General features: G+C 37.0%; 1 protein-coding gene across 1 annotated transcript in view; it reads left to right on the forward strand.

Annotated features, from left to right (window-relative positions):
- ARMC4 (armadillo repeat containing 4) overlaps window positions 1-24,119 on the forward strand; it is an 85,238-nt gene that overhangs the window by 10,530 nt on the left and 50,589 nt on the right. Inside the window, exons 7-12 of the mRNA XM_030445768.1 lie at window positions 981-1,201; window positions 2,567-2,698; window positions 2,906-3,044; window positions 22,440-22,586; window positions 22,854-23,063; window positions 23,215-23,451. Coding sequence (XP_030301628.1) covers window positions 981-1,201; window positions 2,567-2,698; window positions 2,906-3,044; window positions 22,440-22,586; window positions 22,854-23,063; window positions 23,215-23,451 — 1,086 coding nt within the window. The remainder of the gene's footprint in view (window positions 1-980; window positions 1,202-2,566; window positions 2,699-2,905; window positions 3,045-22,439; window positions 22,587-22,853; window positions 23,064-23,214; window positions 23,452-24,119) is intronic.

A 24,119-nucleotide genomic window follows, 5' to 3' on the forward strand; every position in this document is an offset into this window, starting at 1 on the left:
TTTGTCTAGTTTATCATGTGTTAAATTGTCTTGTCCAGAGTACATTTTCAGAATGAGATAATTAGCATGAGTTAGACAGTTGGGTCAGCAAGCTTGGAACAGCCGATTCACATCAGGGGGAGTTGAAAACAGACCATACTCTGAAAGTCTCCTCAAAAGTGCTTTAAATCAGATACATAAAGGAATGTCTTCACCTATCTGGTAGTGACAGCTGCAATAATAATAATAAGTAATAATCGTATGCTGTCTTTCCTGTAAAATTTGAATATGTTCCAATAGAGAATAAAATTTGACAAGAGTCCTTTCTGTTCTGGGTATTTTTGATCAGCCATGGTACTAGACATAGACAGCTGAAGGATTGGTAGGTGCCACTCAGCTCCATTTTTGTATGTGATTTGTTCAACAATGTTTTGTCCTGAGAGACAGAAGATGAAAAAAATTAAATGGAATGTGTTAATATTAATTCCAAGCTATGTCAAATTAAATTACTTGGAACTGAAGTCTAGCAGTTTATCATAGTCTATTTTTGGTTTTATGTTCATTGTTGTTTGTAGGAATCTGTAAATCCTTTATGCAGGGAAATAGTTTTTATGTAAATGACACATTGAAAGCTGAGTGGCTGACCATGCAATTCTATATTTTAAAGCTTATTTGTAATTAGGTTCTATAAAAGTGTTTGTGTCACAGATTATTTAACATAATAGAAACTGACCAACACTCATTACGTTCAGCAAGTTCCAAATTTAGCTAGTGCCTTTATTTCAAAATTTTTAATTTGCACTTAACAGCTCCTTTCCATTTAGATTAATATTTCATTCTTTTAAAAGCAATCTGATTTTATGCTAATAGTCTAATACTACATTCAATACATACATTTTTTAAAGCAAAGTATCCTGCAATTGTGCTTATAACTTATTGTTTTAATATGCATTATTCATGCAGCAATATGACTGACAAACCATGTCTCCTGCTTTTGTTAGGAATATACTTTTTTTAAAGAACCAACATATGAGAAGAAGTACCAGCATATGGAAGTAGTTGATTCTAAGGTCTCTGGCCAGTCAGAGAACCTTAATGATTTTACAAAAAAGAATGAATGTGAGAAAGTGAAAAGTTCTGCAGCAAGAAAGTACACCATTGAGAAGAAGAAAATAGGATCATCTATCAAGTTGAAGAGTACTGGTCTTTTGACTGCCCGAAGATAAGTTGTTATCTTTATAACTGAATTTTCCTATAGACCTGTCTTATGATTGAACTGTATATTATAGGTGTGCATTATGACCTTAGGAGCAGTAAAACAAATATACTACATGTTAATTTCTAAGGAAAGCGTAGAATACTGAAAAGATTTCTCAGTTTTCATCTTTCATGTGACAACTGATGATGTTATGTCATTTCCACAGCAAGGCATGGACGTATCTTGCAATCATCTGCAGTACTCGTCCTCCAGGACTGTGATACTGTATTTTGTGGTGTAAAATCCCCTTTAAAGCAAGACAGAGTAGACAATCTGTTCTATGCCACACTTTTGTATGGAGGCAAAGGAGATCCGAGATGGAAAATCAGGATGACTCTTTTACTATAAATTTTAATGATTTCATGTTGTATGAACCACTTGTCTAGCTCTGCTTAGCAACAGATTTTACTAATGAAATTACCTCAAAGTTTGGACACACAAAAATAGAGTATCCATATATTGGATATTGTTGGATTTGTCTTCTGAAATCAGAACTGTGTTCTGATTTTGTCATGTCCTAATTTTGTGTTAATGGAGTAAGAGTAGCTGATGGAAAGACTTTGATTTCCATCCTACAAAAAAAAAAAACAGCTCAGTACCCTCTCAAGTCTGCTATTCTGACATGTTGCAAAAAATTTTAAAAAAGTTTTTTAGATGTCACCTACAGTCACCAGATAAAAATATGTGATTTGCTAGAGACAAAAGCTTATCTTTTTCCACAGTCATTGTTTGAGACTAAGTGTAGTGAAATTGGCTGTAATCATGAGTAGTATTCTCTCTTATTGTCATAACACTTCTTATAAGACCAGCCCAGGACAAAGGGAGAGACTTCTCCATGCAACATATGGCTTTAGCTCTCACATTCTCTGCCATAGGATGGCAGAGGCCATTTGTTTGTGTGAGTTCAAAAAGTAACCAGACACATTCATGAAAGAAAAATCTATCCAAATCTGTTAATACAAGAACTATTGGAGTTTCCTGAAGAACATTCTGGAAAAAAACCATTTCTGTGTTCTTCTGTTGTTCTACTGTTACCTAGAGAGCTGCTATTGGTAGTGGTTGGAGATGGTGTCCTTGGATAAATGGACCTGTGGTCTGTCTGCATATACTAATTCTTTGTTCTTTTATAACATACAGGCCAGGATAATAAATTTTTCCTAATGTTCCAGTATTTTATTAAAGCAAAACTAGTCAGTTAAGATCCAGCATATTTTCTTGTTAATTCAGTTTATTGTGTACGTTCACAAGCTCATATGTGCTTACAAAACGTGTCTAACCATAGCTTTTTGGTTCTATGTATGTATGTAAATTATTTTTTTTTTTAAATAAACCCAAATATTTTAGAGACGAGACTGTGAGAAAAGATACTGGAGTAGAAAGGAAAAGTAGTACTGTGTCTCTGAAATTCAAGAAGAAAGCCATTTCTTCTGAATCTGTTAAAATACAATCATCTTCAAAACGGTATGGGTTACTTATATCTTATTCCTTAATTTTTAAATTTTTATTTTCACTATTGACAGTAATTGTCACTTTATTTAGTATTTGGTAATGTGAATCAGATTTTTCTAATTCTGTTATTATGCAGTGTGCTCATACTTGTTTACAATGTGATTGTTCATATTAATTTATAGCTGTTCAAAATGGGTAATGCTGTTTGTTTATTTTTAGTACAACACCAGACATGTTTGAAGATGAAAGTTCCTCAGAGACTGAAGAAGATGAAGAACAACCTGTATGTCTTCAGGAAAGAAGCACTGATTTGCCACCAGAATACTGGGGAATTCAGAAACTTGCAAAGTATTTAAAGGTAAATAATAAACCTTGATAAAGTTTGTAAAAAACTACTCAAACTACTCTTTACCTTCTACAGCTGCGGACAGCAGACCAGCTCCTCATGCTCTGCAGCTTACATCTTTTAGAATAGCCCAAATATGAAGTATGCTCAAATCCCGAAACTTTGGACTTTCCTATCATACACTCATTTCTCCTGCATTTTTTTAATCTGCTTTTTTTGGCTTATGTGGAGACTTAGATTAAGCCATCTGTTCAGTGTTATTTAAAACTTAAGATGGTATAATTTCTTTATTAATTATTTGGTATCTGTTTTGCTTTTTGAGTGAAAGTTTCCAAGATATTTCTTTATGTGAATAACAATTTTCAAGAGTTTTTATTAAAACTGAATACTTGCCTAAAGTCTTTCATCAGCTATGATTAATGAATGACTGAAGTGATTCTAATAAGGTCTTTTGTCTGGATAGATGCTGTTAGCGGACAAGAAAATGTGCGATAAACAGGCATCCTCTAAAACAACAACAAAAAAGTTTTTCTACACAGACTTGTTGAAAATCTTTTGGAACCTATAAATATAGACGTTTTGAAGTCTGTGTATGTCTGAAACACATAAAAAAAATGAACAACCTTCTACTATTCTGCAAAACTCTAAAATTATGTTTTTCCCTCAGGAGAAATTCCTTTACAAGTTTGTACTGGAATTTATGTACTGTAAATTACTAATGAAACTGCTGGTTTATTTGGTTTTTTGAGAATAGCTATAGAGCATACACATCCAACTGATAAAATAATGGTACTGGCGTTTGGTACAGCAGGAACGCTTCTGAGGAATAAGTAAATCTTTGGCTCCTTCCAGGCCTTCAGACATTGTAGAAGTGTAACTCAGTCTCTTAAGCAGTTTTCAGTGCACTCACACTGCTTGTTTTCAGTACTTCTGTGTGCGACCTACACTAGTGACTGTAACTAAAGAGAGACAGAAAAGGATGGATAATACAAGTCTACCTACTGTTCTTTGTGCCTTAACTTTTCTAGGTTGGACTTCCATACTCTTGTCATTTTGGCTGTGCTAAAATAATGTTTGCAAGTGTGATCTAGTGTAACATTCAGCATGGAATCTGCTCAGCTATCTGCTAATGCTGAACACACAATATACATATTTTGCATGATACAAATATTTCTGTTTGCATGTGACTGCAGTTCAAGGTGTTGTTTTAAAATCTTTCATTAAATAGCTTGCTTTTGCCTGGCGTGTGGACCAACTCTTTTCTACTTTTCTGAGAGCTCAGGGAAATAAGCATAGTACTTTTTAGTGAAGACCCAAGGTCCTCTTGGGGAGGACACTTGAAATTCATTACTGTTGTTGAACTCCCAGAAACCTTTTCATTGGCCCATCTATGGTCCACCCTCTTTACAGACAAGGCTTTTCTAAAATTCTTGGTTACGTAATTCTTAAAATACCTTTCCTCTCTGTGTTCTTCATATAGTCATGTTTAGATTTTAGTATTGAACTCAATTCAACCCTAGAATATATCTACACTTCCATGAAACCATTCTGAATGAAGAGAATGACAAATAGGAAAATGTATTTTTCCTGCTCGTCTGTTTTAGAAATGAGTATATTTTGTTCCAGCTGTCAACAAGCAAAATTGCTTAATGGCTTAGAACTAGAAAAAAGAAGGAAGGAGAGTATTTCTGATCAAATTATGAGTACCTGTTAAGAAGTGCTTATAATACAAAATCCCATAATATGAAAAAGTTTTGCTATGAAAATTCAAATGTATTCTTGCTTATGTACTCATGCACACTCAAGTCTCTCAGTAGTTCTCTTAACTTAGATATAAATTTTAAAAAGTTCTTACTTTTATACTTAAAAATAGTTCTCTGTTGACTCTTAGCTACATAAAGCAAGAAATCCCTAGTGTCAGATAAAGCTGCAAAGAGATGCTTCAGTGCCATACCACAGACAGTGGTTGAAATATTTTATTGATGGAGTGCTACTTCAGCTTGCACATGGAATTAATTTTAATACAAGTATAAATACTGCACTTCTGGCCAGACTTAGGAGATTTTTTGGCATACTTGTTGTTCATGTAGGCAAATATTCATGACACATGCAACATAAGAAAAGTAAATTTATGACTGTGATATTTAAGTTTCTACAAGCATATTTATATAAAAGCACAAATTTTGGAAGGCTAGTGTGTCTTCAAAGATTGTATACATTGTTTGTGCACCTTTAAAATTTAATAAAATGCCTGAAATAATAGAAGTTTGAGATACCAATTTTGAAAATATAATAACTTGTGGGTACAGCCAGGTTTTGACTCTGTTAAAGAAAATGTGAATCACAATTCAGCAAGGAAATTTGTAAACATAAAACTTCCATAAGACCTGAAAGATGCCTAGTTTTATACCAGTATTATAATGTCATTAAAGCTTAATAAGTCATTTGCTTCCTGTGAAAAACAAAGTTGCCAGATCCTGTGAATTGTGCCTATGGGCTATGTATTTGCATACCTCTTCATGAAGAGAAAATTCCAGTGCAGGGGAAATTCCCTCCTGATTTTTTGCCCTTCTCCATTCTCCCTCCTTTCTGGGTGAGAGCAGCCATGTTGGAATTGCTCCACTGGGAAGCATCTGCTTCTGTGGTCTGGCTCCCTGTCCTTCCTTCCCAGGGCTGTGAAACAGAAGATAGAGCATGTGAGCTCTTGCCATGTCTCTCCATAGACCTAAGAATGACATGATCAGTGAGCTTGGTGATGGCATTGTGTTAGCATCTTCGGGGGCTATACATGATAACATCAGAATGAAGTGCTCTGTTGATGTGTGAGATTCACTCAGGAGACCCTGCTTCAGATTTCACATGATTTATTGAAGTAGGGCTTCTAGAGTAGATTTCTAGAGGAGGCAATACGTTCTACATGTGAAAAATTTTAAGAATAGGAATAGGTCATATTTTACAATTTTTTTTTACTAGAAATGGGCAACATTAAGTAGAAATGCAGCATCTTTGCAGCAGAGTTGGAGCTGTTCACTGGAAAAAAAAAGTAAAAAATTGTGAGAGTTGGGCACAATACTTTGTTCTGCCTGCTGTTGAGTACTGATTATTGCCAGTTTTAAGAGAAAATGGAGATGTTGAGAGGTGATTTGGGGCTGCTGACTGTGCCAGGAATAGCTCCTGGCACAGGAGTCTCCAGATTAAGTCTTTAATACCTTAAGCCCTTGAGCTGCTTGGGTTAGATTCCCTGTAAGGGTGTGATTTACATGAAGACATATGCCAGGGTGAGCTCTGGATAGAGTTCTGTGGGACCATGTCAGTTACAGAACTCTTCCTTCAATTTCTTACCTGGCAAGTCATTCTACTTTTGGCTATATTTCAGGGATACACAAGTGAAACTGGTCAATCTCACACTTATGCAAAAAGTCCACTAATTTAATTTCTGCTTCGAATTACTTCAGTTTGAACAACCTCATTCCCAGAACAGCATTGTGTTTCTTTTCTACTTTAGAGTCACAGGTGGACAAACCTGCTGCCTCTCCCCAGCTGTTTGTGTTTTGGTCCAGGTCCAGGACCCGGGGAAAGACTATGGTGCTGCACAAGAGCTAGGGGAGAATATGGCCTGAGTATGGCCCTGAACACCAGCTCCCAAGTGCCCTGATGCTGCACAGCAGAGTGTGGCTGGATAGGGAGGATGTCTGCCACATGACTCAGTGAAATCCTGTTCACTGGACAAGGAAAAGACGGAAAGAACTGTGACATACACTGGGTGCATTCAGGTCTGCTCCACAGCTGCAGAACCTTTGGAAGACTGCAGTATTCAAGCAACACTTCTGTAGCTGGCAGGAGGCTGCTCTGTATTGGGCTTACATCATTTAAAGGTGGCAAATAGACCAGGGGGACAGGAATGTACAGAAATACTACTGGTTAAGGCTCTTCCCTTTTCTTTCTCTTCTGCTCCTCTAGAAGTCCTAACTTATTTCTAGATAATTTGGTCAAACAAGTGAAAGTCTTAAGGGATCAGAGCTATTGGTTTAGTTCTTACTGTGCATGTGCTGGAGTGAGCACTGGCTGTGCAAGACCTATTGCCTATGATTTCTGCTCTCCTTTTGCAGTGCAAGCAGACCTGAGCCTGGAGGATATAGTGCAGCTGCTTCACTGCAGGCAGGGTTTATTTCCTCTTCTCAGGATAATTTATCAATTAGGGAAATGCAACTGTGTGGTTGCAGGAAGGAATATTGGATCCCCTGCTGAGCTCTTTTTCCATGGAGAGCATTGGTATTCTTGGGGAAGAAAGGTGTAGGTTAGAAATGCAGGAAGTTGAATAGACCATGAAATGGTTCAGGGAGCCTCTGCCAGGACCTAAGATGCAGGATTTGAAATGAGAGGTTCATGTAGATAGTGTTGATAAACATTATGGCATAGTTTTAATCCACAGGGAAAGACAAGGAGATGCCTTCCAAGGAGGCTGGAATTTAAGGGCTTGAGGCAAACCAAGGTGCAGGAAATCCATGTACACATGAAGGGGCAGAATGTGGACGGGAAAGGTCCAAATTTTTACAGAAACACAGATCCTATTTCAGAATATTTGAGGACCTAATCTTAAATGGCAGGGGTGTGTGTGTAAGTTCTTTTCCACTCTATATGCACGATTTGCAGTGTGGCATTTCTCTCTTCGAATGGGAAGAAGGCAGTTAGCAATTGCTTGCACAATTCCCTACTATGCATTAGTATAGTCAGTCTCAGTTTATGATGGGGTTTCTCAAATCTGGGTTCTAGAATTTTAGATATCTGAAAAGTAAGTATCTTCCTCATGAAATTTTTTGATAGAGAACATCTTGCTTTTCAAAATAAAATATTACTTTCTCATGCAAATGAAAGTTGTGTAGCAGTCTCAGCCCTGTGGTGGTTTAACAGGTGGTGTACACAGGACCTTTCATATGAGCCTATTATGAATTTATGGCTGTCACAAAGATGCAAATATTAGAAAGTGATAGCAGGATTAAAAGTATTGAATCTGTGTAGGAAATGCATTGTACATTATATAATTTTTTTCCACAATCTGTGAATAAGTTAGAATCATAGAATTTTCAGGGCTGGAAGGGACCTTTAGGATCACCAGTTCCAATCCCCCAGCCATGGGAAGGGACACCTCCCACTAGATCAGGTTGCTTAGAGCCCCATCCAGCCTGGCCTTAAAAACTTCCAGGGATGGGGCTTCCGTCACTTCTCTGGGCAGCCTGTTCCAGTGTCTCACCTCCCTTATGGTGAAGAACTTCTTCCCAACTTCCAGTCTAAATCTACCCTCCTCTACCCCCTAGTCCTATCACTACCTGACATCCTAAAAAGTCCCTCACAGCTTTCTTGTAGCCCCCTTCAGATACTGAAGACTACAATAAGGTCTCCTCAGAGCCTTCTCCTCTCCAGACTGAATAACCCCAACTCTCTCAGTCTGTCCTCACAGGAGAGGTTCTCCAGCCCTCTGATCATCCTCGTGGCCCTTCTCTGGACACACTTCCAGCACATCCATGTCTTTCTTGTAATAGGTGCTCCGGAATTGGATGCAGTACTCCAGGTGGGGTCTCAGGAGAGCAGAGTAGAGGGGAAGAATCACTTCCCTCAAGATGCTGGCCACACCTCTCTTGGTGCAGCCAAGGGTCTGGTTGGCTTTCTGGGCTGCAAGTGTACACTGGCAGCTCATGCTGAACTTCTCATTCACCAGCACTCCCAAGTCCTTTTTCTCAGGGGAAAGTTAACTGTTTTTCTTTTCAAGTTATCTGTTTTTTCTTCATAATGCTGTGTTAGCAAGAGTTGCATGAAATTTAGCTTTAGTTATTAGATAACAAACTGTATATAAATGCATATTAAAAACTTTCTTGTATATAAAATAATTTTGCCACTGTGTAATTCACCTTCCCAGGACTGACCCACTTTGCAGATAATTTAGCTGACTTTATTAGTGTAGTGTCCAACAATAAAACTTTTCCCTTATTAAGGGGTGTGGTGGGATAATATGAAGGATCAAGCTAAAAAATAGATGGTGCTGTAGTTGCTTAAGTGGTAGACTTATTTTTCAGAAAATACCAAATGTATAATAATCACATGCCACCTGCTAGTGTTTCTAGGCACATGTTTAGCTAACCTGTCAGCCTTGGCAAGCCTTTCAGCCTTCGTATCATTCTCTTCTCCACTATTCATGAACATTTCTTGTTCCCATTTTCCAGTATTAGCCGTGAATATTTTTTTGGATTTCAGTAAAGAATGTGATTACTGAAAAAAAAAAGGGAACAAAAATATATCAATTTTTGGAGTTAAGATATGTATTTTTAACAATGTAGCCAGTGCTGATCATGAAAAAGAAATCTTGGTATGATAAATTTGCTGGGTAGAAAATATTGGCAAATGGTGAACTCTCATATTATTATTATAATTGGCAACTCTGAAGCACTTGCGTAGCTCTCTCCTCAAAATACTGTACAAACAGCCATTTCTCATCACAAGACATATAAATTCATGATAGCCAGTTGATTTTTGATCATTACCACCAAATCTGATTAATTTCTGTGTAATGGAGGTTTAATTAAGGTTCCAAGGATCACCCATTCCTGGAGTTTCAAAGCTGATGAAATGAAAGAAAGGTAGAAATAAGAAAGAAAAGAAGTAGAATTCTGCAAAAAGCAGAAGGGAAGAGATTAAGGGCTGGATAGTTAAAGGCTGGAGAAAATTTTGTAAAATAACTGATATTTGATTGTCCTCTTTCTTCAGAAATGTATTATATTTTAAAACCAGGTGATTAAATTAATAAGTGTTTTGACACTAACTGTCATACCACTAAACTGATGGTAAACTGCCTCAGCTGTCTCAGTCTGACTAAAGACTTTATAATAATGAAGCAGATTACAATAAAATCATTTGCTTTCCTAAGGAATTCAAACATGATTGTGTCTGAAAGCCAAGCAGGAGTTTTAAGAAGTGAGAACAGCATTCTTCCTCGGTTTTAAGTCCTCCACATTGAATCTAGGATCAATTTAATCACATCTTACTATACACAGTTATTTCAGAAGCATGGCTGTGCTTCTGCCATGTCTTCATCTGTATTTGTTTTTCCTATGCTCTCACTAAGCTCAGATTTTAAGTTTCCTTTATTTCTCCAGAGAACATTTGTTTTGTAGCTTTTCAAAAACTATTTGTATAATTCTGTTTTTCTTGCACAATTTTTTTTTTGTCTGGCTTCAAATGATGCAGCCTTGTCTGTATGCTCAGTGCTTATGAAGCTAGCTCTCCAGTAGTCTATACAGTCACAGGTCCTTTCTGGTTCAACCTCATTAAATTTTTTCTACAGATTTCTACATTGTTTTCCCAAATGGGCTGGATCCATAAAAATAAAATAGCTGTAATAACATTAAGGCTTTTTTTGTCCTTGTAAGCCAAGTGCTAGGCAAAATCAAAGTTTCCTAGGCAAGTCCAACACTGTCCCACAGGGTCAGTACTCTGTCTGTATTATAGGCAGCATGTCACATCTTCAAGTCTGCAGCCAAGATTTACAAGTATCAATGTTAAATTTTTTAAAATAGTACTGTTTGTTTAGGGTTTTTAAAAAAATGTAATCTTAGACTCTCCTTCCCATTCAGTCCTCATTTCCTGCTAATTTCTGCATGTTATTTTAAAAACATATGGATATGCTTTGTTTTCTTCAAAGGAAATGGTCTAAGATAGGATGGGGTCTGTATTCTTGTTCTGATGCCAAGACATAATACCTAGGTTTGGATTCATCCCACCTAGCTCTGAATGTAAACAGAGTAGGTGTTTGTAGCTGAGCTGGGCATTCAAGGCTACCTTTACGATCAGTGGAAATAATAGGCACTTTAAATGTGTGATTCATCTGGTATTTTAAGCATCTAATTCAGAGTGAGATGGGTCACGTTTTCAACTTCATTATTGACTTCATCTCAATTAATGTAGGATGGCTATAGATGACTCGGTCTTAATTATCAGGAATGTAGGATGAATGAATTTAGACAGATGACTCCCATACCCACACTCTTGTGCATTTCAAATCATCAGAAAGTATAATGTGAAGTAGTCTTCTGAAGGCCTACTCTTACTCCAGTTTCTTTATGTATTTGGAAACAGGAGTTTGCATACTTTCTGGCTTTTTTTCCTTGGAGTGCTTTGTAAAAATGCCTCTTTCACACCTCAAATACTGTGTTCAGTTTTGGGCCCTTCACTACAAGAAGGACATTGGGTTGCTGGAACATGTTCAGAGAGGAGCAACCAATCTAATGAAGGGTCTGGAGCACAAGTCTTATGAGGAGCAGCTGAGGGAACTGGGATTGTTTAGTCTAGAGAAGAGGAGGCTGAGGGGAGACCTTAGTGTTCTACACTGTGTGATAGGCAGTTGTAGTGAGTTGGAATCTTCTTCCACGTAACCAGTGATATGATGAGAGGAAATTAGCTCAAGGGGAGGTTCAGACTGGATACTAAAAAAAATTCTCCACTGAAAGAGTGCTCAGGTGCTAGAACAGCATGACCAGGGAAGTGGTGAAGTCACCATCCCTGGAGGTGTTCAAACACATGTGGATGTAGCAATTTAGGACATGGTTTAGTTGGCTGGTGGTGATGGATTGATGGTTGGACTAGATCATCTTGGAGGTCTTTTCCAACCTTAATGATTCTATGATTTGTGGTAACAACTTTAGAAACTAATTGGCAATTAGTGGGAAAATTGATTCATGGGCATCTGCTAGATACATATGGTCTAGTTTTTCCCTAGCCAGCTTGTTGACTGTGATAGAGCTTTGATTACATAGACAGTATACATGCAACCAGTATCCAACAGGTTTATGTTGCTTCTAGTTATTATTCAGAGTGGTTTCAGTAGACCAGACCTACTGGCTTTGCACAGCTCTTGACCTTATCACTATGTGCTTGTGCTGTGTTTGGAGGTCTTCAGGGACTGGGCTGCATCCTCACATTTTTGGGTGGTTCTTATACAATGTTGGTGAACAAAAAGATAGGCTATCTGGAATCTGGGGAAAAGCAGGAATAAAGAAACATATGGAAGGAATTTGCAAGAATTAGTTGTCAAAGAAAACAACAGCATGTGGAGATTCTGTGACATCTAACTGAGAATGATGTTATCTGAACAATCAGAAAAGCAAAGCAAAAAATCCAGTAATTTCTGCACAGATGCAAAGACCCTTATCTGCCTTATCACTAAAACATACAGATATCTTTTCTCTGAGGAATCATATGAATCTAAGTTACTCACTGTTCTGAAAAACAGCAATTTTGTTCTCTGCATCCAATAATCACTTTTAAGTTTATATCTTGCCTCCTGTGTTGCTTTGGTCAATATTAGCCCAATTAGCTGTTCTCACCTATCTGTACTAGCACATAATAGACCTAAGAGCTTGCTTGCTTGTTCTTTTTGCACACAAATTTAGCCATATTTGGCAGTTCTCCTGAAAGAACATTTTTTGTTCAGTTCAGTTGGTATCTTTTCGCTAGTTATCTTTAGGAGGAATGAGATTGCACTGGCAACATAAAGGGTATCTTTGTGAGATGGGAGGGCATAGCTCAAGAACACCATGAGCCCTAAAGAATCACTGCTCATGTCAAAGAAACATTTTGAAGGCCAGTGAAGGATTACGGTAGGCTAAGTTTGTCTCAAGGACTTGAGATTCATCACATATGACTTCAGCCAGAGGCTGAAGGCAGAAAGGGAGGAAAGAAGGCAGAGAACAACTGATATCAAGAGGAGGTCTAAGTGTTAGAGGTAACTGGTCTCAAACACTAAAGGAGATATCCCACTTGCAACAGCACAATACAGGACTGCAGCAGTTTTAGGTAAAATAAAATTACTGAATGCCGTGGCTTGACAAAGGGCTCTTTACCAGCCTTGCAGAGGTTTTCAGGTTTGCAGTCAGATTTGTTCAGGACACAGAGTATCCTAAAATCAATAATATCATGATTAAATATCTGAACACAGCTCTCCAGTCAGCCTGCAAGAGCAGAAGTCGTTGTATTGTATAGGCACTGTAGACTTCTGACAGTATGGGGTCTTCAGGTATACCGGTATGCTACCAACACTAACGTCTTTTATTCCTGAAGAAGACACACATTTCATGAACTTGGTTGGTTATGGTGCACACACTCACTGTATCCTGTCCTAGTGTGCATGGTGATCCTTCAGGCTCTGGGTTATTACAGAGAGTCACGTCTTTTATATATACATAGTTACCATCCCTTTAGAGCAAGCAGTAAGATGGAAAGTTAGTATTTTCTTTAACCTCACAACTGAAGACATTCTGTTCAGGTGTGAGTGGCATTAGCTGTGTTTCTGATGCTCATCAGTCAGTCTGAGTTGGATGCTGTTGCACACTGCTGCTGCAGTTACAGTGGCAATGGAGTTCCATTAAATGTATGTCTATGTCCTCCATTAAATGTATGTCCTCTTCTGAAAGTGAGGGGAGGGCAGTAGAAGTGACCAAGATTCAGTGTGTCATGATCCAAACAAGCAAGTAGGCAATCATCATTCAGTTGAAGCTGAAGAAATACATGGCTTGTGACTTTGAAAAATATGTCCCTGCTAAATCACCTGTTCAGGGCGTCTATCTTTGTTGGTTATAGTGGCAGCTGCAGGCAGTGTACTGCTGGGGGAATTAAGAAGCCACCAAGGAGGGTGTCTTCTTTTAAAGAGACTGGTGGAAGGTCATGGTTTGTGCATTAAGTAAAGCAATTTGCATATGCTAAAAGGGACTCTAATGGTGGGCAGAGGAAGACTAGGGTGATAGCTGAAGCTGAGTTCTTTCATGCTGGAGTGTCACTGGGAGACTGTGGTGTGAGCTGGAGACGAGTCTTCCTCTGTAAATGCAGTGTCCTCAAGACACTGAGTACTCCAGGATGGCTACCAAAGGTACCTCAGGTGTCCTACGTGAGAACTGAAACTCAGGATTACCTCAGTGCTTACAATTCTCTTGAATGCTGACATTTTGCAGTAACAGTAGTTTCTGATGGGTCAATTAGATTAAACCCCAAATTATCATCTGTTGCGTGATCTTATATAGAAATCACAGTGGGATCATACGTTTGTTGTGCACATCACAGTATTTTTATTTTTCTCTCAGAATTTATCTAGGATTGAAAAGAGTGTGGTTCATTGTCTATACAAATTGTCTGGATGCAAGTAGGGAAAAAATATACTCCTAGACTGAAAATGTTACAGATGAGAAGAAGATAAACTTGTACTGTTAATGTATTTTCTATTACCTTGGCCAGGTTTTCTCTATTTTTTGGGTCAGCATTTCACTTCTCTCCAAGTTTGAGGTTTGAGAAGTTACTGGGAAAAATATTCTACTATTTCTAGTCCAAAGAAGTAGAAGTTCACAAGTTTGCACATGAACTGCATTGACTCTTACCTCCTCTTTAGTAGAATCCAATTACTATGAATCACAAAAGGAAAGCTAGCAGAATGGATACATGTCTTGGGAGAGTTTTTAAGAGGGAATCAACAGTTGCCTAACAAAACTTTATGGTTCACTCAGAAAATAATGGACTCATTCTTTTGTTTGGAAACTAATTTCTTTTCTATTTAATAAATGTGGTGAAAATTGAACTCACAGCATCTGGGCCATAACATACATGTCACTTCTGACACTGTGAAGGCTCAGGGTATTAATCTGCAACTAAAACCATTCAGCTTCTGTGCATGGTTTTGGACCAATGTGAACGTATTGTATTTTGTGATTTTGTGATGTCTGTGATTTTCCACTGGCTTTACTTACAGTAATCTGTATGGTTTACATACTGCCAGGCTGCAGCCAAAGAATGCCAGAAGATTCAGGAAACAGGGCAGGGAATTATTCCATAACTCAGTTATACTTGTCCATAACTCATCTCTTAACAAGTTGCAGCTTGTATGTTTTATAAACTCAGATGAAAAATTGGAACTAGTATTTAAACCAAAACAAAACTCAGAGTGGTTATAGGTTTACTAGCACAGAAAAATGGCCTCGCTGAAATGTATTATACATATTATAATGTAGTTATAATGCAATACTCAGTCTTGCACTAAACTTTCTAAAAATTTATTTGAATTTGGAAGTATTTTTCAGCAGAAAATTACAAAATGGTCTGTAATTTGAGAGAATCAAGTTCAACACAAAATCAAACAGTCACAAAGGTGTAAATGAAGAATTCTGTTTCATACTTTATTATTTTTACTTTCTTGTTTTATAAAAATGGCAATATTTTAATAATATTTTTGGCTGTGATTCCATTTAAACAATATTTTTGGTTTGGGATTTTTTTCATTACATTGATGAATTTTATTTAAATAATTTCTGGTATAACAAGAAGTATTTCTACAATTTGACCTATTTTATTTTGGATATCACGTAACATTATTTCTTTGTTCGGTATTTCCTAAAAATATATTGACTTGGTATGCTTGGTCTTAATTTGGTCAAGTATATTGTATATTCCGTTCAGATTATATATACTCATAATCAAAAGTAGGGTGTTATTATACATAAGAATGAGAAAATTGCCCACAAACAGCAATTTTATTTGCTGTTATTTAGTTATAGGCTTACTGTTACAGACATGCACGTTAAGTTATCTATCTAGGACTTACTTTATATATTAAATAAAATGAACTTTTATTGTGGAAAAATAAATTTCAGCCATAGGTATGGACCAAAAAACAAACAGAAAAAATCATTGACATTGCCATGCCAAGTAAAACTATTTAATTTTCTGGTTGCATTCCCTGTGAATCAAAAGATGAGCCAACAGGGAAGAAGACCAGCCTGGCTGAACAGAGAGCTTTGGTTGGAACTCAGGAAAAGAGGAATAGTTTATGGCCTTTGGAAGAGGTGGAAGGCAATTCAGGGAAACTACAAAGATGCTGTTAGGTTATGCAGGGAGAAAATTAGATGGGCCATAGCCCAGCTAGAGTTTAATCTGGCTACTGCCAGAAAAGGCAAAACTGTTTCTATAAATACTCAAGCAACAAAAGGAGGGCTAAGCAGAATGTCCTTCCTTTATTGGATGCAGGGTAAAACATAGTGGCAAAGGGTGAGGAAAAGGCTGAAGTACCTAATGCCTCAGTCTTTAGTAGAGACACCAGCTGTCCTCCATGTACCCAACCTCCTGAGCTGGAATGCAGGGAAAGGGAGCAAAATGGAGCCCCCCTAATCCATGAGGAAAAGGTTAGCAAGACACAGAAGTCTGAGGGGCCATAGGGGATCCACCCAAGGGTGCTGAGGGAGCTGGCAGAAGTGCTCACCAAGCCATTTTTTGTCACCTGTCAGCAGTCTTGGCTAACTGGGGAAGTCCCGGTTGACTGGATGTTAACAAAATGTGACTTGGACCCAGAGAGTTGTGGTGAGCAGAGTTAAATCCAGTTGGTGGCTGGTCACAAGTGGTGTTAGTGATGGGCTTAAGTTCTCTTGAATATCTTTTATCAATAATCTGGACAAAGGGATTGAGTGCATCCGCAGTAAGTTTGCAGATGACACTAAGTGGAGTAGGAATTGTTGATCTGCTCCAGAGAGGGTAGGAAGGATCTACAGAGAGACCTGGACAGTCTGGATCAATGGGCTGAGGCCAATTGTATGAGTTTCAATAATGACAAGTGTCTAGTCCTACACGAGTCACAACCACTCCATGAAATGCTACAGGCTTGGGGAAGGGTGCCTGAAAAGCCACCCCATGGAAAAGGACATGGGAGTGCTGGTCAACACCTGGCTGAATATGAGCCAGCAGTGAGTCCAGGTGGCTGAGGCTACTAACAGCATCCTGGCTTGTATCAGAAATAGTGTGATTAGCAGGACTGGGGGAGTGATCATCCTCTTGTACTTAGCACTGGTGATACCCCACCTTGAATACTGTGTTCTGTTCTGGGCCTCTCACTACAAGAAGCATGTCAAGGTGCTGGATCCTGTTCAGAGAAGGGCAGCAAAGCTGGTGAAGTGTCTAGAGCACAAGTCTTATAAAGAGTGGCTGAGGGAACTGAAGTTATTTAGGCAGGAGAAAAGGAGGCTGAGAGGAGACCTCATCACTCTACAAGTACCTGAAAGGAGGTTGTAGCAAGGTGGCTGTTATCTCTTCTCCTGAGTAATGAGATAGAACAAGAGGAAATGTCCTCAAGTTGTGCCAGGAGTTTTAGATTGGCTATGATGTAAAATGTCTTCACTGGAAGGGTTGCAAAGCACTGGAACAGGTTGTCCAGGAAAGTGGTCAAGTCAACATCCCTGGAGGTAGCTAAAAGATGTGTAGGTGTGGTGCTTAGGGACATGGTTTAGTGATGGACTTGGCATCTCTATGTTAATAGTTGGGTTTGATGATCTTAAAGGTCTTTTCCAACTAAAATAATTCTGTGATTCTATGATCATATATTCAGTCTAAATCAAATAACAAATCCTGACTCATGGATACCAATCTTAACATTGCCTAAAACAGCTGTCTTTGTATATTTACATTAAAAGTTTTAACTAGATTTATCTTTGCATTATTGTATTATAAAAGGGGTCTGTTCAACACCTCAAAATTGATAGCAAGAAAAAGACAGGCTTTGCTACACATTCTTTACAGTTCTGATTCTCAGTTGTGAGCTCTGAATATCATAATACAGACATTGCACAAATATCACAAAGAAGGGTGTTGGAGCTAGATAACCTATAATGTCCCTTCCAACCTAAACCATTCTATGATATGATTATGATATCATATGTAGTGGTGAAACTGTTTTATTTTCAGTTTATTTGTGGATATATATTATAACTCTATATAGGAAGAGAAAAACATATTTTAAACTGAATCTGTATTTAATTTCAAGCCTTCAAATTGATTGTTGATCTGCCAGTAGTTTATTTTGCATCCAACATATCAGATTTCAAATGGTATAACAAGATGATGCAGATTTTATGTCAACTTAATGGAGAGGTAACTATTTCCATGCATGCTAGAATCGATGCTGTAAGTACTGCAAGACTTGCTGTAATGATAACTTCAAGAAACAAAAAATGATTGTTGAAACCATCAGTAAAAATATTTCTTACTTTGTAGAACTGATGCCTCAGCACATATGAAAAATATTTAATTGTGGTTTTACTTTAAAAACACATGAAGTGGTGTGTGCTTTTATATTTTTTTATATACAGTTCTATTTTTATTTAACATAAGAGAATTAAAAGTTGTTTATTTTTTTAAATCCTGCTCCATATTAAATGTCATATGCCAAGCATTATACATGTAAGATAAGCCAATTATAAATTACTGCTATATATACATATAGTTTCACTTTAGAAGAAGCGTTCCTCAGAAGAGACTGCTTGTCAGATTAGCAATATACTTGCTACATTTATGTAAAATAATAAAAAGACAAGTTTTCTCTTTACACACCTGTTGCAAAAATTTTGCAATAGAGAGCAAAGTAAATCTCAAAGCTTAAGCTACATGAAGAGACCACAAACTTAATGAAAGGACAGCTGTTACTTCTTTAGAACTGCAAAAAATTCTGTGTAGTTTTGGAATAATCTTATGGATTTAAAAAAAGAATAATTCAGATTTTATATGTGTGGATAAACTGATTTCTCTAGGAAAGCATTTGAAAAATTGGTACAATATATTATCCCCTAGGACATATTTTCAAAACAGATGGGAATACGTTCTTAAAACTTCTTCTGAAGTCAAGATAATGATTAAAAAAAGGTATCATAAAATTGTAGGAATCTTGCTTTGAGACTGAATCACAGAATTGTCACAGTTGGAAAAGACCTATAAGATACCATGTCCAGACACTATGTGTTACAGATATTAAAGATTTACCTTCATGTTTAACCAGTTTTGTGAGGGCAAATTCTGTTGATTTCCATCATTACAATAAATGTAAGTTAAAAATAACTATGAAACTAGAAGATGTGGTTTTTCCAATGTACGTTACTGAGATGAAACTTTATTAAGTATTTTTCTCACATTACTTTTGGATGTATTTTTCACTTATGATTCTCTAATATGTTTATGATATCTGTTGAAGCTAATGTTAAATTTAGACTTTCTTCCTGTATTTGTCTTGCTGTTTCTATTTACATTTAAGAAATATGCCACTAAATTTCTTTTTCTGTTAGATCTGCTTGTTTCATATTAGCAAGCATTGCTCAGTTTTTCAATATGACATGCAAAAAATTTTCTTCCAGAAAGGGCTGGCTCAAAGTTCTTTAAATCAGAGTTTCAAAACTGTAATTTGAAAGAGAAGGGCTTGGGCAGCACAGCTCAGATCTGGGTGGGAGCCAAAGTTTCCCTGGAATTCTGAGGCATGGGAGGTGGATCCTGTAGTTTGATTTACTAGGTGCTCCTAAGTGGTAACTTCCATGCTGGCATTGCTCATGCGCTCCGGATTCTGTTGCAGCTACATGGTGGCTCAGTCCTCCTAATGTCTGTGAAGCTGGGTTTATCCCTGATTCAATTAACAGTAAATCTATACTATAGGCTCAAATAATCCTGTTACCTTATGGTTTAACTTTCTGCATACCATAGGGTGTGTTCTTTGATATTTTTCTTGCTTCTTGTCTAGTAGCTGTTACTGAAATAGAACTTATCTTTTAGAAAAACATCCAATCGTGACTGAAAAATTTCCACTGCTGGGAAACTTATCACCACTCTTAAATTATTTCATCCAAAGGATAATTAACCACATGGTGGAAAATTTGTACTTTAGTCCTCATCTAACTTTTAGTACTTTTTACTGCAAATCATCAAACCTTTGTGCTAGACTATAAAGCTCTCTGTGATCACGTTCCTATTGCTCACAGATTTATTTATTCATTCAGTATGAATAAATCATACCTTAATCTGATTTTTAATAAACTAACTACTACTTCTCGTGTCTGTCTTACTGCAACTATTTTCTCAGCTTTTTATTATCTTCTTTGAATTACCTCTATATTTTCACTTTCCTTCTAGACCTGTAAAAAGGAAAATTAGGCACAGAATTGCACAGGTGCCTGAAAAGATATAATACCTATGTTTCTGTCCAGTATTTTCAATCATACATGCCCAAATTCATCCTTTTAATCAAATGTTATACTATAATCTCAAATTATTCAACATTCTAAGTCTTTTTATATGCTCTGGTTTCCAGGATATTAATCACTGAGCTATGCCCTATTTTCGTTATTTGCAAGTGCATGACCTTAAGTTTAGACATAAAAGAAACTGTATTGGGTAAATCAAATGATGACGTATCCCAAAATCTTGATTGCAACAGGAGGGGAGATGCAATGATAGGGAGGTTTTTTGTGGTTAAACCTCATCTTTTGCCCTCCAGATGTCCTGATCTCTGATTCCACAAATGTAGGAAACTTCACTAGATGACTTACAGTAGTGTGAAACTGTTCATATTCCACCAAGGCAAAAGAAACTCAGGACCATAAATGAGTGCACAGAGCAAAGAAGAGGACAGACAGCTTTCTAATACTTTGCAAGCTGCCACTTATTTTTCACTCAGGAAATTTAATATTAAATGAGATATTTGTGTTTTACTAGGTACTTATTCATACTTTTAGCTTTCACAGAGTCCTTTCACAACTTGTTCCACTATTCTGTTACCTCATTTGAAGAACTGACTCCCTCTTTATTTTTAATCTGAATCCTACTGTATCATACTAATAGAAGATATCATATCTGTATTAAAAGAGACATCAGCTAATCACAGAGTCACAGAATAGTCATGGTTGGAAAGGACCTCTGAGATCACTCAGTCCAACCATACAAACTTCCTCCCCCCCCCAAAAAAAAAAAAAACCAAACAAACAAAAAAACCCCCACAACCACACCTTTATTTATCCTGCTCAATGCTATTCCAAACATTTTAAACCTCTGTCATTTCCCTCCAGACATCCCTCTTCTAGATCAAAAAATCTTGGATTATCTTTGTTGCTCTTCTGTGTCTGTTTTTCAGTCCAATAGTTACCTTTCTGAAACTTATGCTGCAAAACCACATGGTGTTTCTAAGGTGTATGGGAACCATGGATTTACACTGTGGTAAAGTGACATTCTGTGTTTAGTATTTTTTCCAAATAAGTGATAGTTTCAGTATGTTTTTTTTATTTCCAGTTACCCTGACCTCAAGATACCATTTCTAATTTTTAATGGTCAGCTAAAAATCTATAATCTGTGAAGTTAGAGTTGGGTTTTTTTCTGATGTGCATTGCATCTCATTTTCTCATTTGCTGTTTTATTACCCTCTTAGTAAGTTCTTTAGCAGTTTGTCACAACTAGCCTTGAATCACAGTACCATCAACAAACTTTGTAACATGACTGGTTCTTTCATTTTTTATGGTTGAGTATGTTGAGCTGCATGACCTCAACACAGATCTGTGGAGCTCCACTAAATCACATCCCTTTCTTCCACTGACCATTTATTCCTCTGCTGTTTCCTACGCTGTAGTCGTTCTTTTCATTCCCTTAATGTGACCTTTCCTCTTGCAATATAGTGTCTTAGTTTCTTTAAAAGCTACCAGGGAAGGATGTCATCAAAGTTCTTATGGAGTCCAGTTAGACATACCAGCTAGATCACCATTGCTGCAAACCTGTTAAGCTTTGTAGGGAAGAATGTCTCTAACAGATCCATGGTGACTCTAAATATATGGTACACTTGCAAGAGTATCATATTTAGACAGATGTCTGCTAGTTCTGCTCTTTGTTACAGTCTACTACTTTGTTCAACACAGATATTTGGCTAAAAGTCCTTGGATTACTCTTTAACTCTTTTCAAAGATGGTAACATATTTGTTGTTTCCCAGGACATTAGTAACAAGGTATTTTGAAGCAAGAGGATACATGCCGCTTTTGCTCAGTCAGCTATTTTACCCTGTTTCCTTTATAACTCAGTTGAATACTGTCTAATAATATCAATTTTTATTGTTCACAATATCAATTTTTTCAAAATAAAAACCTTTTACACTGGCTTCAGTTTCAGAAAAATCCTCTGAAATGTCCACAATGGAAGATTTCCACTGGAATCTGGTTTCTCCCAGAGTGAATACCAATGCAAATAATGCACATAGCTTCTCTGAAATGTCTTGACTGTGTGTACTTTTGCAGTCTGCAAACACTCATACAAAACTCACAATATATGACTGCCTAATTTACTAGTCCATTCACAGCAAGTGATATTGGTCATTTGTCACCTGTGCTATTCACTCTCACTCCAATCTTGAAGACATATGCAAACTTCATCATCAATAATTCCATTTCTTACTATGCTTGTATTATTTAACACCATAGAGTGAAAACAAAAAAATCGAACGTGTTTCCTCTTTAGTAGTATTCTTAGTACAAGTAAAAAAGATAAAGTTTTATATTTAATGCGCTTTACACATTTCTTAATTGTTTGCCTTATTTTAGGGAGGTAATGCAACAGCTACTGTAATTGCACTGTGTTCGATGAGAGATTTCAATCTGGCTCAAGACACTTGTCAGATGGCCATCAGAGACCTCGAATGTCTTGAAGTGTTAATTAATTTACTTGAGACAGAAGAAATTAGATGTCACGTAAGTAGCTTTGTTGAATAGAGGAATAAATATGCCTGTTGTGTTAGAATATTTTCTAAAGTTTTCAAAGTTATATAGTATAAAGAAAATAGATTTTTTTTGTTGTTATTTCAGTATTTTCTCAATTTCAGGGGGTTTATAGAAAAACCCAAATTGCTTGATCTTCAGTCTCCTTCTTCTGGTTAAATTTAAAAGCTAAAGCATTTAAAATATTTTTGCTAGTGTACATTTAAATGATTTAAACTTGTATTATCTTTCATTTTTTAGATTGGATCATTAAGAATCTTGAAGGAAATAAGTCGAAATTCAATGATCAGACATGCAATTTCAGATCTTGGGGGTTTGCAGATCATGGTGAAAATACTGGACTCTCCAAGTCAAGATCTAAGATGTTTGGCAGCTGAAACAATTGCTAATGTTGCTAAATTCAAAGAAGCACGAAAGACAGTAAGGCAGCATGGAGGAATCAAGAGACTGGTAAGCAGTAATTCAAATTTGTCTCCTTGTTGTATGCATATTTTGGTCCAAAAATAATGGGTCATATACATGTTTCTCATGGTAGTGTTTACCATCATTTGAAAGCATCTAACTTTCCTGTGGATAATTTAATTTTTTTTTTCTCTTTTAGGTTAGGCTGTTGGAATGTACTTCAGTGGGATCAACCAGTCCAACAACATACCAAGTAAAAGATACTGAAATGGCTCGCTGTGGGGCTTTGGCACTCTGGAGCTGCAGCAAAAGCACCAGAAATAAAGAAGCAATCCGTGCAGCTGGTGGCATTCCATTATTAGCTAGATGGCTCAGATGTTCCCATGTAGACATTTTAACCCCAGTAGCAGGGACACTACAAGAATGTGCCTCAGAGGTCAGTAAAAACACATAGCTAAATTATTTCTGATCATTAAAACAATTGTCTGTCACTTAAACCAGGCCAGTTATTCCATCTGGAAGTACATGTTTGTATGAACAGTGTTTTTAAGAAGGCCATGACTTATATTGAAGTAAAGACCACATATTTTTTAAATTAAAAAACTGGGAGTACTTTGTGAAAGAAAATACATAGAAATTAAATCCTTAATGAATTTAATTTTTTTTCTGTATTTTTTAATCATACTTGATAAATATGGCAAGTTAAGATGTTATATTCTGGTTATTCAGTGCATTTAAATTCTACAAAGCTATCCTTCAGGTGTGGCAAAGAAGATCCAAAGCAGTGCAGGGCAGATGCACTTGTGAATTGTGAATTCACAGGGCAGATGTCCTTGTGAATTGTCTGTCTGCTCAATTACAAAAAAAGAAGAAAGGAAAATGCATGACTTTTCTACAGATTTCCTTGGCAGGTTTCACAGCTTTGAGTATATTCACTCTAAGAATTTGAATACAAGGGTTTTTTTTTGCCATTACTGTAGAGAAACAAGATAAACCAGGTGCCTCGAGTTGCCAAAGAGTGGGTGTGAGTCCACCTGTGCCTGATTAGGACAGGCCCCTATTGGGCATGAGCAAGACCAGGGGGCCAATAAAGGCGGGACCCAC

Source organism: Calypte anna, chromosome 2 (genome assembly GCF_003957555.1).
Source record: "Calypte anna isolate BGI_N300 chromosome 2, bCalAnn1_v1.p, whole genome shotgun sequence".
NCBI lineage: Eukaryota > Metazoa > Chordata > Aves > Apodiformes > Trochilidae > Calypte > Calypte anna.